A 15,649-nucleotide genomic window follows, 5' to 3' on the forward strand; every position below is an offset into this window, starting at 1 on the left:
GCCCGGCTCCGGCCGCGCCTTCGAACCGCCCGCCTCGCGCATGCGCACAGCGGCTCCGGGCAGGCGGGCAGGGCGCTCCGCCCTCAGCGGCTTCACCGCGCCCTCTGCGCACGCGCGGCGCCAGCAGCGGGTGCGGGTTGGCGCGCGGCGCGCTCACCGCGCAGGCTCGGCGGGGCAGGGGGGCGCGCTGCGCGTGCGCGGCGGGCGCGGGCGGGGCGGGTGCGCAGGCGCGCTGCGGCCGCGCAGCCGGTGATGGCGGCCGCGGCGGCGCTGCGGGGCGCGGGCCCATGAGGCGGCGCAGGCCCCGGGCACCCGGCGGAGCCAGCGAGGGGCGGCGGCGCCATGGCGGGAGTGTTCGACATCGACCTGGACCAGCCCGAGGACGCGGGCTCAGACGAGGAGCTGGAGGAGGGGGTGAGAGCGGCGGCCGAGCCGGGAAGGGAGCGGGGGAGGCCGCGGGGCCCGAGGGAGGGAGGGAGGAGGGCGCGGGAGGCGCCCCGGGGCCGGGCGGGGGCCGCGCTGAGGCGGCGGCGGGAGAGCGGCCAGGCCGTGGCTGTGCCCGGGCAGAGCCCGAGCCGCCCGCAGTGCCTCGGCAGCGCCGCTTCGCCCGGAGCGGCTCGGGACTGCTCTTCCCCGCGGAAGTTCGGCGCTGCGATCCCGGCACGAGCGCCGCAGCGGGGATTTTTATTATTTATTTCTTGTCACATGTCCGAACGTCAGTGCAGAAATGCCGATCTTTCTGGAGCCGTGCACAGTCGCTGCTCCCGCGCCAAAATTAAAAGCAGAGGTTGGAAATGCTGCGCTAGGCGCTCAGCGCTGCTCGCATCTCGTGCTTTCGGGAGCGCTGCAGCTGAGAACGGGCAGTTTGCAGCTCGTCATGTTCGTCTAGGTTCTTTCAAGGCTTTACGGGGATTTTACCGCAGTATCTCTGGTTATGTTTTTCTAGGTCTTCTGTTGGTTTTTTGTTTTGTTTTGTGTATTAAATGTTTGCTGTTGTTCAAACGGCCGCTGCATTTATTTTCTGGTCTTTAAATACTGATGGCGTTCTTGCAGTCTTTGAGATCACAGAATCGTAGGACGATTTGGGTTGGAATTGACCTTAAAGATCATCTCAAGCCGTGGGCAGGGACACCTTCCACTAACCCAGGTTGCTCCAGGTTGTGTCCTTGGACACTTCCAGGGATCCAGGGGACAGCCACAGCATCTTTGGGCAACCTGTGCCAGAGCCTCACCACCCTCACAGGGCAGAATTTCCCCCTAATTTCTAATCTAAACCTCTTGTAAAATGTCCCTTCCATGCTTCCTGTAGATTGCCTCCAGGTACTTCCCTCCAGGAGATAAGCAGATATTCTGTTACCCTCACTCCATGTAACCTGTAGAGACAACTGTTTGACACCTGAAGGCTTGAAAGCTTCTCCATCTGCAGGAAAAGCTCTGTTTAGCACCTCGATAATCAATAAAACACTTGGCTTTAGAAAATGTCGCTTGCATCACACTGCTAATGCAGCCAAGAACAGGTTCTGAGCGAGGTGGCAAGAAAGTTGAGTGTTCTCTCTTGTGTTCCTGTAGTTCAGTCTCGGGGAACAATTAAGCCATTGTGGGTTTTAAAACATTGCCATGATTGATGTTTTTATGGACATTGGCAGCCTTGGTTGGTCTCAGGTGCCTTTTGGCAAACAGATAAAGGAGGGTGAGAATGGGCTTGAGATTAGAACAACTGAACAGCAGGAAATTTAAGGGCAAGGAAGGAGAGGAACATCAGGATTGTATAAGGGGAAAACATTCCAGGGAAGTTATCTCTGTAGGCATTGTGTGTGTCCTGCAAGGATCAGAGAGATGATGTAGCCAGAGCAGTTGACATCATTAACTTGGGATGGGGGACAATCAGGACTGTTGTCTAATTTCTGCTGCTGCTCCCTGGTACCTCCCGAAAACTGTGAGCCCAGGAGGAGCCCAGCCACATCAGGTGTGAGTTTGAATAGGCACAGCCATCCTGGAAAGTCTGAAGGGTTGTTTGAATGGAATTTCCTCAAAAGCTATGTGGTTGTTTGCACTAATTACTATGGTGAAAAAAACCTCATTCTTAATTTACGTGTTTGTCATGAACAAAACAGTGTATGGACTGAAGGGCTGGTGGCCTCCCAGTGCTTTTCTTGGTGTTGCAAAATGAGAAAAAACCCTGAAAAAATACCAGAATGATATCTGAAGTGGATTTTGGTTAACTTAATACTGAGAATGAAACCAAAGTTCACAGGAGCAAGAGAAGAACATGTAAACTTTGCCAGAACCATTGGGTAACAGGAGGAGTTGCTCTGGGAACTGAGGGGTGTTTATTCTCTGTGTTTGTTAATTTTTTTAAAATTCATTTGTTGGCATCTAAGAGTGGGGTCAAGGGCAGCTTTAGTGGGTTTTATTGTGAAACATGTCAATAAGCTGGATTTCTCTAATAAATGTCAGCAGGAGGACATGAGCTGGCAAATCTCCTAGCTGGAAACAAACCTGATCTTTTGGACTCCCTAATTGCCTGTGGTGTTAGTAGGTGGAACCAGGAGTTAAATTCCCCTTTAGATCACCCAAAATAAACTAGCCTCTGTAAACGTTAACGTTTAAATGGTTTGGAAGCTGTTGAAAGTTTCAAGTTTTCTTTGGTTAGTGTTTTCACTTGGATAATGTTCTAAAATGCACTCCTTGACTTGGGCTGATTTTTGCAGATCTTGGTGGTTTTTCTTTTTCTTCTGCTTCTCTGAATTTCACAGGTCACTCAGTATATTTATATTCAGCCTGTAAGTCCCAGGCTGTTCACCACTAACCCGCAGTTGTTATTTTGTGTCCATGTTTTTAAAAATAAAAATGTGAGGCTACAGTCTGAAGCTCACTAGAAGCTTGCCCATTACATTCTATTTGTATTCATTCCAGCTGTCTGCTTGCTTTGCACTTCTTTTGCCATGTGGAGCCACAGTTAGAGGGAAGTATTATCTTGCAGAAGGGATCAGGTTGGAAATTCTTTGAGGAAAATATCTCTTCAGAATTAAACCACATTCCTTAATGGTGACTCGTTCTGATGCTGAAGTACAGGAACTTTTTCAGTGCTGTGTGCATGCATTAATGTATGGAAGGATTATTGGTCTGGAAAGATGTTTAACGTGAGAGTAAAGCTGAATTCTTTCATTACAGTTGGGATTTGATTTACCAATATAAAATAATAAAACCACCTCAGTAGATTATTTGTTTCTAGTGCAGATGAGTCCCAGTTCATCTATTCACATAATCTTTATTATTGCTTTAATTTGCATAGTACTGCAAAAGGACTTAAAAATTTCTGTGTAAGAGCAATTTTAAAGAAAATTGCAGTACCTTAACATTTTTCAAGTTCACCTGGGGATGTGAAGTTGTACCTCTAATATTTAAGTGACTGAATAACAATGCAATAATAATAACAGATAAGACAGTGGTTCCCTGTTACTGTTTCAGCTATGTGGCACTACAGCAAATCTTGCATGGAATTTTGTAGGTTTTTTTAATCTTCTGCTGCTAATTTATTATTCCTGACCTGTTCAATTATATAATACAAATTATAATGATATAAAGATTTTGTCTTTTCAAACTTCAAAAGCTCTAAAGCACATCAGTGCATTTATTTTAATGCTTTCTTTTCCTAATTAATCTTTCTTGTCCCCCTCTCATCCCCAGGGTCAATTAAGTGAGAGCATGGACCATGGAGGAGTTGGCCAATATGACCTGTAAGTTGCTGCTAGAAAATATTCTGTATCATTCTTGCTAACCACATATAACTTGTAATTTTGTTACATTGTTAAGGTAAACAGAAAATTTTGTCCTTCTGGTTCAATTTTGAGTCATTTCTAGATGTTTCACTATTTCCTCACATTAAGATATGTCAATTGTATCTTGAAATATAATAATAAAAAATTCTGGTGAAAGCTGCTGTTTGTCTTTTGATCCTTGCTTCTCCTGACAAATCTCTTGTGTTTGAATAATATTGGTAATATGGATATAATCATATAAAGAAATATCTGATTCAGTTTGAGGCTTTCATCCTCTAAACTTAATTCTGGTGAAATGCACAGATGTACTGTGCATTAAAATGAAGGGGTTTGAAGGAAACCTTGATACTATAAATGCCCCATATTTGCAGGTAACCTTTTTAGTGCAAGTTGCAGCTTTGCACACAGTAAATAACATTCCTGGTGCTGGGAGTTCTCCAAATCTCCCAGGTCACTCTTAGGTCAGACAGACACTTTCCAGGGAGTCATTGCTTAAATTTGCTCAGTTCTCAGTACCAGGTAGACTCACAGCCCTGTTCTGCTTTTCTGCAGTGGAATGGAGCATTGTGAAAAGTTTGAGATTTCAGAGACCAGCGTGAACAGAGGCCCTGAGAAGATCCGCCCGGAGTGCTTCGAGTTGCTGCGTGTGCTCGGCAAAGGCGGCTACGGCAAGGTCAGCAGCTCCTCCTTCCTCAGCACTCCATCCTTCACACCCTCAGTGCTCCCTGCCTTTGCTCTGATCTCCCCTTCCCCTTCTCTGCAAAGTTCATTCTGCCAGAGGGTAACCCCAGCTGCCAGGTTGGTGTCGTGGCACTGAGGTCCCTGCAGAGCCTCACCTGCTGGAAGCACCAGGAAATGTCCCAGACTCATTCTGGATCCAATCTCTGACTCTTGCCTTGTAGTTTGTGGGTGATCTCCTCTTGCACAACTTTGCTTTATAACTTGTGGCAGTTAATGCAGCTGAAATACATGATTGGCACTGTCTTGGTGTTGTGTAGGTGTTTCAAGTACGGAAAGTAACCGGAGCAAACACCGGGAAGATATTTGCCATGAAAGTTCTTAAAAAGGTAACCTGAATTTCACTACTCTCTGAATCTAAAAAAAAAAAAAAAAAAAAAAAATCTATCCCTTCATTTACCTGTTACAATTATCTAATGATTTAATATATCTTAAAATAAGTTTAGTGTAAATTGCCTAGGTAGAGTTGGAATTAGAATTAAACTTGAAATTTTTCTGTCTGAGTAGTTTTTAGCAGCTCATTTAAATTATTGTGTGATTCCATGAAATGCAGATTTAAACTTCTGCAAGAAACCTCTCATGTATATACTGTGGTGAAATTTAAATTTTTCATGTTGTTGCTAACTCATATGTAGTGTTGTGATTTAATAAACTCAGAGTTGAACTCATTTTAAAACTCTTGTGCTGACATATCCCTGATTTTGCAGGCAATGATTGTGAGGAATGCCAAGGATACAGCTCACACGAAAGCAGAGCGGAATATACTGGAGGAAGTGAAACATCCCTTCATTGTAGACTTAATTTATGCCTTTCAGACTGGTGGAAAACTCTACCTCATCCTTGAGTATCTCAGTGGTCAGTATATGACATTGTTACCTGCTTCTTGGGGTCTTACACAATCAAGACTTTGGGGTTCTTACACTACAAATAAAAGGCCAGTTAATGATGAGTTGTGTCTTAAAAGGTGAAATAGGTTCATATTAAAATTCCATGGAACAACAGAAATAAATTTTCTAATTTGATACAATAAAAGGGAATGAAATACAAAATAGTTGTTTTTCATGACAGTACAGAAGAGGAAAGGATTAAATACTTTTCTTCCACTAGATCTGTCATTTTTGTGTGTTACCCTTAGCTTCTGTGCAGTCCTGCAGAGTTACCTGAGGGTTTAGTCCTTGCATGTTCTTTGTGATAGAAGTGTTACCTTTCTTTCATGGTTAGGGAAACAAATTACAGATTAGAAATAATTTTTTCAACTATAACAACAAATGCTCTTGTGTTTTAAATGCTAATTTCTTTAAGTTGCTGGAATCCTGAGGGTAACAGAATAGTGGCTTAGTTGTTTTTTTTGTGAAGCAGCCTGTTGTACAGCAGGAAAAAATACCTGTTGCTTATAGTTTTCCTAGAAAATAGACCTTTGAGGGACTGAAAATGATACTTTAATTGAGTATAATCTATTTTTTCTCATGGCAGGAGGAGAACTATTTATGCAGTTAGAGAGAGAAGGGATATTTATGGAAGACACAGCTTGGTAAGTGAAGCTATTTTTGTAAATTAATAGTTTGGGGTTTTTTCCAAGTGCCTAAACTATATATAACTACCCTATAAAATGAATGAGTAGTGAAAAGAGCAGTTCAGTGGGTTTGGGGAGGATGTCCATGTGATTTACTCACCACTTTGTGCTGCTGGAACTCCAGTCTCACTGCACAGGAAGGTCCCATGCTGGCTGCTCAGTGAGGCTCTGTTCACAGGGCTGTGCTCAAGGTTTGGGGGTTGAAAAGACTGAAAGACTTGCTGAAGATGATTGAATCTGTCTGATTTTGTGGCATTATGTTCCCTTTCAGCTTTTACTTGGCAGAAATCTCAATGGCACTGGGGCACTTGCATCAGAAAGGAATCATCTACCGGGATCTGAAGCCAGAAAATATCATGCTTAATCATCAAGGTAGAGCTCTAGTAATGAGTCAGGCTGCCAGACCTTTGAAAATAATTCTCCAAAAGGTCACAACACCTCAGTTTTAGTGTTGAATTTCCTCAGAACAGTGGCAGGGTTGTTAGCACTCCTGGGATAAGTGAAGAGCTGCCAGAGCTAATTGCCCTCAAACACAGTTTCCTTGGTTTAATAGGCCACAGCAAGGTGGTTCCTTGGACCCAGGCATGGTCCAAATGGCTGACTTGCTATTTCTGCACCTCAGGAATTTTTTCTCTTCTGGATCATTGTAAAGTAGAATCTGGGACATTTTAGTCAGCAGGGATGACTGATGGTAGCAAAGGTAGTTTGGGTTGGGTGCCAAATCATCTGTGGCTGAAATGACTTAGCCAGCAGCTGACACTTCCCACTGACAGCAGTTTCAGTTCCTGATTGCACTGTTACAGAGCCTGTGTGACACTGATTAGTCTGGCAATCTGTACCACCCAGAATTTTCATGTTTTCTTAAACAACTTATTTACTTAGTCTGAGGCTTTGTACTGAATTATTCAGGGCACTTTACAGTTTGTTGAAGATTGTTCTGTGCATTCTGAAGCAAGCACTAAAATTCACTAACCTACTTTCTTAGCTGAATGATGCTTTACAGTCTTTATGTTTAAACACATTTGTCTGTATTTGAATAAGCTTTAGTAGTTTGTCAAGTGGCAACACTTGAGTTTTCTCTGTTCTGTTCTCTGGCTGTATTTCTTTGCCAGACCATTGAAGATATTTGGAAGTCATTCAGAATTATTACATATCCATGTTAAAATTCGTATTTTTTTCATTGTTATCTCTACAAATGGCAGAATTCTGACAATTTGATCTATTTAATTTCAGGTCATGTAAAACTGACTGACTTCGGATTATGTAAAGAATCCATTCACGATGGAACAGTCACACACACTTTCTGTGGAACAATTGAATACATGTGAGCTGCATGATGAAATACAAAAGTATTACTCTGCTCTGGGGGTAATGGCTGCATTTTGCCTTTTTTAACTGATGCTTCATGTGTTCAGTCACTGTGGAAAAACATTACTTGATACATTTTTGTTTAAAAACTAGTAGTCAGAATTGGTATTCAACTTGTTAAAAAAACTTCCATATTTTTGATTTTTCTGCTTCTAGGGCCCCTGAAATCTTGATGAGGAGTGGGCATAACCGTGCTGTGGACTGGTGGAGTTTGGGGGCATTAATGTATGACATGCTGACTGGAGCAGTAGGTGCACAGTTATAATTGCATGTATTTCCCTTTGTAGCTTTTCTGTTTCCCTTTCCCCTAACTCAGCTGCATGTGTAAATATATATCGTCTATATAGAAACCGCAAATGAAAAATAACCAAAATACAGCTCAACTTGTGTTGACTGCAGACATGAGCTGCTTTTATCCAAACAGTGCCTATTTGCAGTAGTTTTACCTGCTTTGTAAATGACTGAAGTGAGTTCTGTGCACACAAATAAGAGATCTGAACAAGTCCTGTTTTCCTTCCTGTTTCAATGGTGCTTTCCAGCCTCCTTTCACTGGGGAGAACAGAAAGAAAACAATTGACAAGATTCTCAAGTGTAAACTCAACTTGCCTCCCTACCTCACACAAGAAGCCAGAGATCTGCTTAAAAAGGTAGAATTTTAATGAATGTCAGTACTTCATTTCTAGAAAATAGAAATATAATGATACCACTGTGGCTGTTCAGTCCAAGCTTGGTTTAGTACTAAGTCACTTTTTTGTTGAGCGGTACAGAAACTGATTTCCCTTGAAAATACAATTGTTTTCAAGTGAATGCAGATTTTTCTGATCGTTCTGCATTCATTCTGCATGGTACTCATTGAAGTGATGATTCATGGCAGAACTAGTCTAGTCATAACAGCATAACTAATTCTGCTTTTTTGGATGTTATTTCTCACCAAGCTGCTAAAAAGAAATGCTGCCTCACGTCTAGGAGCTGGTCCTGGAGATGCTGGAGAAGTTCAGGTAACTTGAACTTGAGAATTCTTAAATTACCTCGTTGAAAGTAAAACAACTTTGAAGGTACCTCAAGGAAGGAGAGTGTCTGTCTTGAAGGGTATTGAGCAGAAAGGCAGCCACATGTGACAGCTCATCAAAACCTGAACGCTTTAAAGCTTAACAAAAGCAGCTGTCTGCCTATTTGATAATTTGAGATTTGGAAAATAACTGCTATTCTTTAGCTCTGTCTTCCAGTAGATCTTTTCTAGTAGTTGCACAATGCTAATTGTGCAGCCCTGGAAGAGTGAGGATACTCTGAAAAGTCTGATGAAAAACCTGCCAGCCCTTGCATTAGTGCAGCTCTAAAGGGACAAGTGTGGCACAGTTAAACACTAAGGCAGAGGCTGAGTCCCTTTTGCTTCCAGCTTGACTTTGTTTTTGTGCTGAGACTGACAAAGTATTAGTTCTCAGTATATCACAGTTCTGGTAATTTGTCATTAATGCAGTGTTTTGTCGTGATTTAACTTTTAAAGTTAGAAAGTGTAGAGGTATTTTGCATGTAAAGTGGCTTTTTCTAACACTTCCAAGGAAATGGGGACATGTTCTCCAACTTGGAGGTGTGATCTCAATTCTCAGCTCTTCCAGCTACTCCGAGGTAGTGCTGCAGAACATCTTACACTAGACCCAAATGTGATTTTGGAAAGACAGACACCAGAAAAGGGGTCTGGATAGACGATATTCCTAGTTAAACCATGGGATTTGTGCCCTAAGGCAGGTGCTGACCCTGTGCTGTTGTCACTCCTGCAGGCTCACGCGTTCTTCAGACACATCAACTGGGACGAGCTGCTGGCGCGCAAGGTGGAACCTCCTTTTAAACCCTTATTGGTATGTACTGGGAGTACTGGGATGTAGATATTCCCTCTGTGCCTTTAGGAATAAAACCTAGAAACATTCACTTTACAAACTGGAGTGCCACTGATTCCTGGTACTTGAGTTCTATCAGCTCAGGGGTCAGATTCACTCTTGTCAGTTAAAGATGGCAGAGCAGATCTGCTTCAGTTTGAATTCCTCCTGCTTCTGACCCATAGGTTAACCAGACCTGCAAGTGCAGTTCACTCTCAGATCAGCTTCTAAACCCTGTACAGTAAGTCAGTACTTAGTTTCAACTAAAATGGTAGAGAGTTGCTAAGCAAAAATAAATTAAATCACCTAATTAAGCATTTTCTATGATTGCTTATTAATATTTACAATGCATCTTGTGCATTATGAGCAGTAGTTAGAGTTTATCTCAAACCAGTGACGAGAGGAACAAGTTTTTATTATCCCATCTTATATTTTGATGGTGTCTGTTTTTCCCTCTGGGTACAATTAGCTACAGCAGCAGTGGGTATTGTCAACTCTGTAATTCCCAGTTACCAAAATTCTCACTTTAAACTGGCTTAGGCATCACTAATGTCAAGCATTTTACAGACTGGGGACTCCAGACCTTTTTCCCCTCACCCTTTGGAATGAAATTCAGAAAGATTCAAGACTGATATTTCCAAATTATTTATCTAGAGATGGTTTGGGGTTTTTCTGTTATTAGAAATTTATATAAAGGCCTGCACAAATGAATACCTTCTGCCTTTCCAGTTACACATAATGAGAGAAGGGATCTTGGAATTACTGATTTTCTTTGACCAAATTAAACCATATTCTTCATAGTGACTTGTTCCAGAGTTGTCCTCTGTCCCTCAGACTGTAAACACTTCTGTATCTGCAAAAATGGGACAAAACTATCTGGAGAGGCTTCCAAAAACTAAATAGTTGCAACTGTTCTATACTGGTTGTGACAAGGGCTAAACTTGCAAGAAACTGGCATTGTATTTCTAAAAGCTTTTGTTTGTAATTTGAGAATTTTTTTTTTAAAGGCATCTTTTTAATTTGTGTTCCTTTTTGATCCATGATTTTTGCCCCTCCCCCTTGCCTTTATTTCTCAGTGTCAATGCCCATAGTGACCTCCCACTGGCAGCGACAGGATTCCGACACAACTCCAGGGTTTTACTCCAGCAGAGCTCTGCCAAAAACCTATGGAATGAACTCCACCCAGAGGCTGCACTGCTCACCGCTAAGGCATTTGGTTGATATCTGTAATATAAACCCTTAATCATTTTGTTTTTGCAAAGCAATCTGAAGAGGATGTGAGCCAGTTTGATTCAAAGTTTACACGTCAGACACCTGTTGATAGCCCAGATGACTCAACTCTCAGTGAAAGTGCCAACCAGGTCTTTCTGGTGAGTGAGGAATGGCTGTGGAGTGGGAGGTTTGCTACTGGAAATGGGGGCATTTCAGCTAAATTCATTCCACTGAATCCCAGCACCTCATACTTGAAGCAAACTCTCATAACAAAACCCAAATTTTATAACAGGCCTGAAATGTTTAAAGGCTTTGAAAATACTTTGGTTATTGCTGACATTTTCTTTAGGCAGCAGCCAACAAACAGTGCTGCCTTTCTGGAATGTCAGCATTTTGATTCAGAGTTGCTTTGTGAGCCCTGGACATGGCATTGCTTTCACAGTCATGCAGAGACAACAATGGCCAGTCTATAGAGCAAAATTAATTAAATTGAGTGTGCCTGTGGGAATGTGTGATCTGAGGAGAAATAGCTGGCCTGTAGCAACTCCCTAAAGTCCCACTGTTTGCTTCAAGGAGTGAGTAGAAGTTCATCTGTCTGCATTTATTCTTCTCTTTATAATTTTCCTATAATAATCAGATTTTACTAACTGTACAAATGATCCTGAATGCAAGCCTTGCCTGTGAGCTGCAGTGCCTCTTTTCCTGTTTTGCAGGGTTTTACGTATGTGGCTCCATCTGTACTTGAAAGCGTAAAAGAGAAATTTTCTTTTGAACCAAAAATTCGATCACCTCGCAGATTCATAGGTAGCCCTAGGACACCAGTCAGGTACCTCTTCTTTATCTTCTTTTTCTTTTCTTTTTTTTCTTTTTTGTAATACACTTTTTCACAAGTAGTTGGAGTACTAGAAATAAAAAATGCAGCCTTGCTTCTAATGGAAGTGCTGGGCTTAGTGAGAAGTGATCCTGTTCTATAAATCACATTAAAGACACATGTATGGTGTTGGGCAGCACAAGAAGTTCTAGTTTGTTGCTTTTCGGGGATCATACAGCCTCAGAGTGGTGACTTTGATGCACTTAGAACTGTTTAAACTGATGCACTTAAAACTGAAGATCCTAAGCACTTTGTGCCACTAAAGAATCGTGTTAGTACAGAAGAACCCTTCTAGAAATGAGAGAATTTTACAAGAGACTCTGGTAGAAGCCAGACATGGAAATTTCTCCAACTCCTGGAAGTGGAAGGAAAAATCAGAATTGCTTCTCAATAGGGTCCAGTTTCCTGCAGAGTAACTGTGGAACATACCTTGGTGCTGTGCATGTCTCCATCTCTGATTTTTTTTTTTTTCTATTTCTTGTTTTAAAGCCCTGTAAAGTTTTCCCCTGGGGAATTCTGGGGAAGAGGTGCTTCTGCCGGCGCATCAAACACTCAGCCACCTGTGGAATACCCCATGGAGACCAGTGGAATAGAACAAATGGATGTGACAGTCTGTGGAGAGGCTTCAGCACCACTTCCCATCCGGCAACCAAACTCTGGGCCATACAAAAAACAGGCTTTTCCCATGATTTCCAAACGACCGGAGCACTTGCGCATGAATCTATGACAACACCATTTTTTTAAAGCCTCGGAAGGTGGAAAACCAAGAACGGACATGAGCCCCCTTGAAGTTGAAATTTGGAGGGCTTGTTTGGTTTACTTTTAAAAAGTGACAGTATCAAAGAGTCGGTCATTGCACAGAGAGACTTGGAAAGCAAAGAAAAACGGATTTTTTTTTCCTGTCAATCAATGGTGCATAAAAAAAAAAAGAAAAAAACTTTAGCAAATGGTATTGCAGAACTCTAGGCACATCATCTTACTGATTCCAGTGACATCTTCTCACCTTATCAAGGATCTTTCAGCTTGAGAGCTCGAAACTGACAGTATTAAGGGGCAGGATGTTGCTTCAGAATCACTGGTGTAGTCGTGAATGTGTCGAGGAGGGTTGGCCCTTTCACTAGGCAGAGTTTGGAATGCCTACAGGCTTGCAGCTGAGGGGTAATTAGCATGCAAGCTTCGTTAAGCGGTTTCCTACAATGGGGTGGAATCAAAGAGGAAAGCTAAACTTAATTGGTGTTTCACATTCAAAACGTAATGAGGTTTTTTTATATATATATATAAAAATATATATTTTTCAAATAGATTTTTTGATTCAGCTCATTATGGAAAGTATCCCAAAATTCAAAAGGCAAACTTAATTGGTTGCTGTGAAGAAAGTTCAAGGCTCTAGTTCTGATTCTCCTCCTCATGAACCAACCAATCAATAAGCGAATCACACCCTGACCAGCCTGGCAGGGTGGGGTTGGGAGAGAACTGTTTATTTCCCTTGCTTCCCCAGCTGAAATCCCTGTTTCTGCAAAGACAAACGGATCTAATCAAACAGCAGTGCTGCTATGTTCTAGGCTTAACTGGAAGCCATGGGCTCACACATGTCCTGCTTATTTCATCCCTGTCCTCAGCAGACATTTCACTGGGAAACATCACTTTTGTACACGCTGGTCCTCAGCTGGACACAGCTGAGCAGCTCAGATTCTTACCCACAGAGAGATCAGCAGTGCAGCAGAACACGAGGTCAGTAGAAATCTATAGCAAGTACCACAGGAAACACAGACAAATCCTCCAGAGTATAAGGAAAGAAATATTTTTATAACCAGTGGGTAAGAATTTGAGGATTTTTTTATTATTATTATTATTATTAATAAAATTTTGCTTATGGTAGTTCCCTGCCATTATACATTTCTAAATTTATCAACATTTTTTTCTATGCTGGGGCAATAAATTTGCTGATTGTATGAGAAAAGTGTTCAATGGCCTTTCAGTGAATGTCTTCCACAGTGGGTCAGAACTTTAGCAAACTTTTAATTTAGCAAACAATGTTCTAAGGACACTATTTATGTTTTTAAAATTGTCACGATCTGTACAACTGACTTACAGGTACAAAGAATAAAAATAAAGGTAAACTTTACCTTACTTTAAATACTTCCTGCCTTAAAGAGAAAGCATTTCCATGAACATAGCTGGTGAAAGGGTTAATATCTGCAGAGCTTTACCCTAGAGTTAGAGTGTGGGTGGTGTGTGTGTGTGTGGAGATGATCATGCAGCTGCATACAAGTCCTGTCACTTTTTGCCTGCCACACGTTGCATTATCTTTAGTCAAACTGTGCAAAGTCTACTTCTGGTGTTTCACAACAGTAGGGATTTTTTTATTCTAGATTCTGCTTACTCTGTGGATACTGAATCTTTTTGAGCCATAGGATCCAAGCCATAAAACTCTCTCTAAGCATTGAATCCGATCACAGTGCTCTTTGCTAAAATTGGCAAGGCAGAAGGATTCAGTGATACCTTGATGCTAACAAAGAACCAACAACAAAAAAAAAAGGCTATGATTGAGCAAAAATTAGTATTTTTTTTCTTCATTTTGTTGGAAAAATTGATTTTTTTTTTCTAGTTCTAGCAGGAAAATCAAGTTACCTTACAGTGACATGCTGGAAGGTTGCCATTGTTCAGTTGGTGACGTGGCTGCCGGTGATTTTGTGGAACCAAAATCCAGGTGCTCCAGGAGTGTTTGCTTTGGGCTTATCTGCAAACACACAGCACCTGGACTTTCCTGACATTCACTGAGGATAAAGGAACTTGGTTAAAATTCAAAAAAAAAAAAAAAAAATAGAACTTTTTAGAGGCAGATCTCTCTTGGTTCTAGTTACAGCTAACAGTTGCTTTTTGCTTGGCTGGATAGAACTGTCCAGTGGAATTGGTTTAATGGCTGGCAAGAATGGCAAGAGTTGTTTGTCTGAGTTCACTGATCAATTACAGATCCAACCCATCGGTTTTCCAAGGAAATTCCATGTACTGTCAATGTATCACCCCGTAGATTCTAAGTTGAATTCCCTACCATAACTGTGAAACTTTTGGAGTGTGACTCAGACAGCAAGCACACACTATGCAATATGGTTTATCCTGTATTTATTTGTAAAAATATCAGACATAGATCCTCTATATATATATATAATAGTGTCAAAATTACTAGTTGTGAACTAAGGGGAGTGGAGTTCTAGCTCCTGTCTGGCTATTTCAGATAAGTGCAGAATGCATTGAATATTGGAGAGCTTAACAAGTGCTTTCTTTTGTTCATTTAAAAATGTCTTAAATTTTTCATTAGAGTATAGAATCTTATTTTTTTTATTTTGTACAAGCTGCGCTTTTTTAATTATAATCACTGAAAAATTCACTATAATTTGATTTTATAGGATTTTTGTAGCATTACAAAAATATAGTAAAACTGAGGTTAATACCTGTTGTGGCTAACCATATAAAAGTATTAAACTTGAACAAAAGTCATATTTTTTTTACTAGATGTTAAATAGGGAAATATTTTGTTCTGCAGGTCATTATCAGAAAAGGTTTCTAGGTCAGCTGTGTTACCAGCAGTTTTTCTTTTTCCCATTTGATGCAGAAACTATTCTGGTATAAGATATTCAGAATTCCATAATTTTTCTCTGTGGGAGTGATGCATACATTTGATGCCATTCGTGTACTAAATTGTAATTTTGGGAATGCTGGAATAATTCCTACCAAGACTGTCTTAATTGTGCCATCTGACATTTGAATGTCATCCTGGTATTAGCTCATAATAAAAGATAAAAATCAACGAGTCAATTGTTCTTTTGAATATCCCTTTTTTTTTTTGGTCTTGATGTTTAAAAGCTGAACTGCTGGAGAACATTTAATATTTGAGTCCAGTCTAAGTGTACAGTTGAAGTTTATTTTGGGTCTGTTCTCTTTTTAGTATTAGCTCCCAACCTGCTCTCACTGTTACTCAAAAAGTGCATCAGACATTGAGGGAGGCTGTTCTGGTTTTTGGGTTTGGTTGCAGTTTTGTTGTTTTATTTTCATTCTCTCCACAGCAGGATTGTTGCTGTTTCATTTTCCCAGTTTAAAGGGAAAACCTTTAGCCAAAGGAGAACTCATTAAGAACAAGGCAAATTACTTGCATATTTTCCCTGCAGATCCTTGGATGCATTTCCCATATATGAACTTCTCCAGTTGTTCTCTTCTAGACTAACTGCATTTG

At 41.2% G+C, this 15,649-nt stretch overlaps 1 protein-coding gene across 1 annotated transcript; it reads left to right on the forward strand.

The window, feature by feature from the left end:
* The first annotated feature begins 225 nt into the window (after positions 1-225).
* Positions 226-15,234, forward strand: RPS6KB1 (ribosomal protein S6 kinase B1). Its single transcript, XM_085078479.1, has 15 exons — positions 226-414; positions 3,691-3,740; positions 4,335-4,455; positions 4,781-4,849; positions 5,228-5,375; positions 5,994-6,051; positions 6,365-6,465; positions 7,327-7,417; positions 7,618-7,708; positions 8,001-8,108; positions 8,397-8,459; positions 9,240-9,317; positions 10,598-10,705; positions 11,261-11,373; positions 11,908-15,234. Exons 1-15 carry the CDS (start codon positions 343-345, stop codon positions 12,143-12,145), a joined length of 1,509 nt encoding a protein of 502 aa, XP_084934605.1. The 5' UTR covers positions 226-342; the 3' UTR covers positions 12,146-15,234.
* The last annotated feature ends 415 nt before the right edge of the window (positions 15,235-15,649 follow it).

This window comes from Lichenostomus cassidix, chromosome 19 (genome assembly GCF_008360975.1).
Source record: "Lichenostomus cassidix isolate B80296 chromosome 19, HeHo_3.0, whole genome shotgun sequence".
NCBI lineage: Eukaryota > Metazoa > Chordata > Aves > Passeriformes > Meliphagidae > Lichenostomus > Lichenostomus cassidix.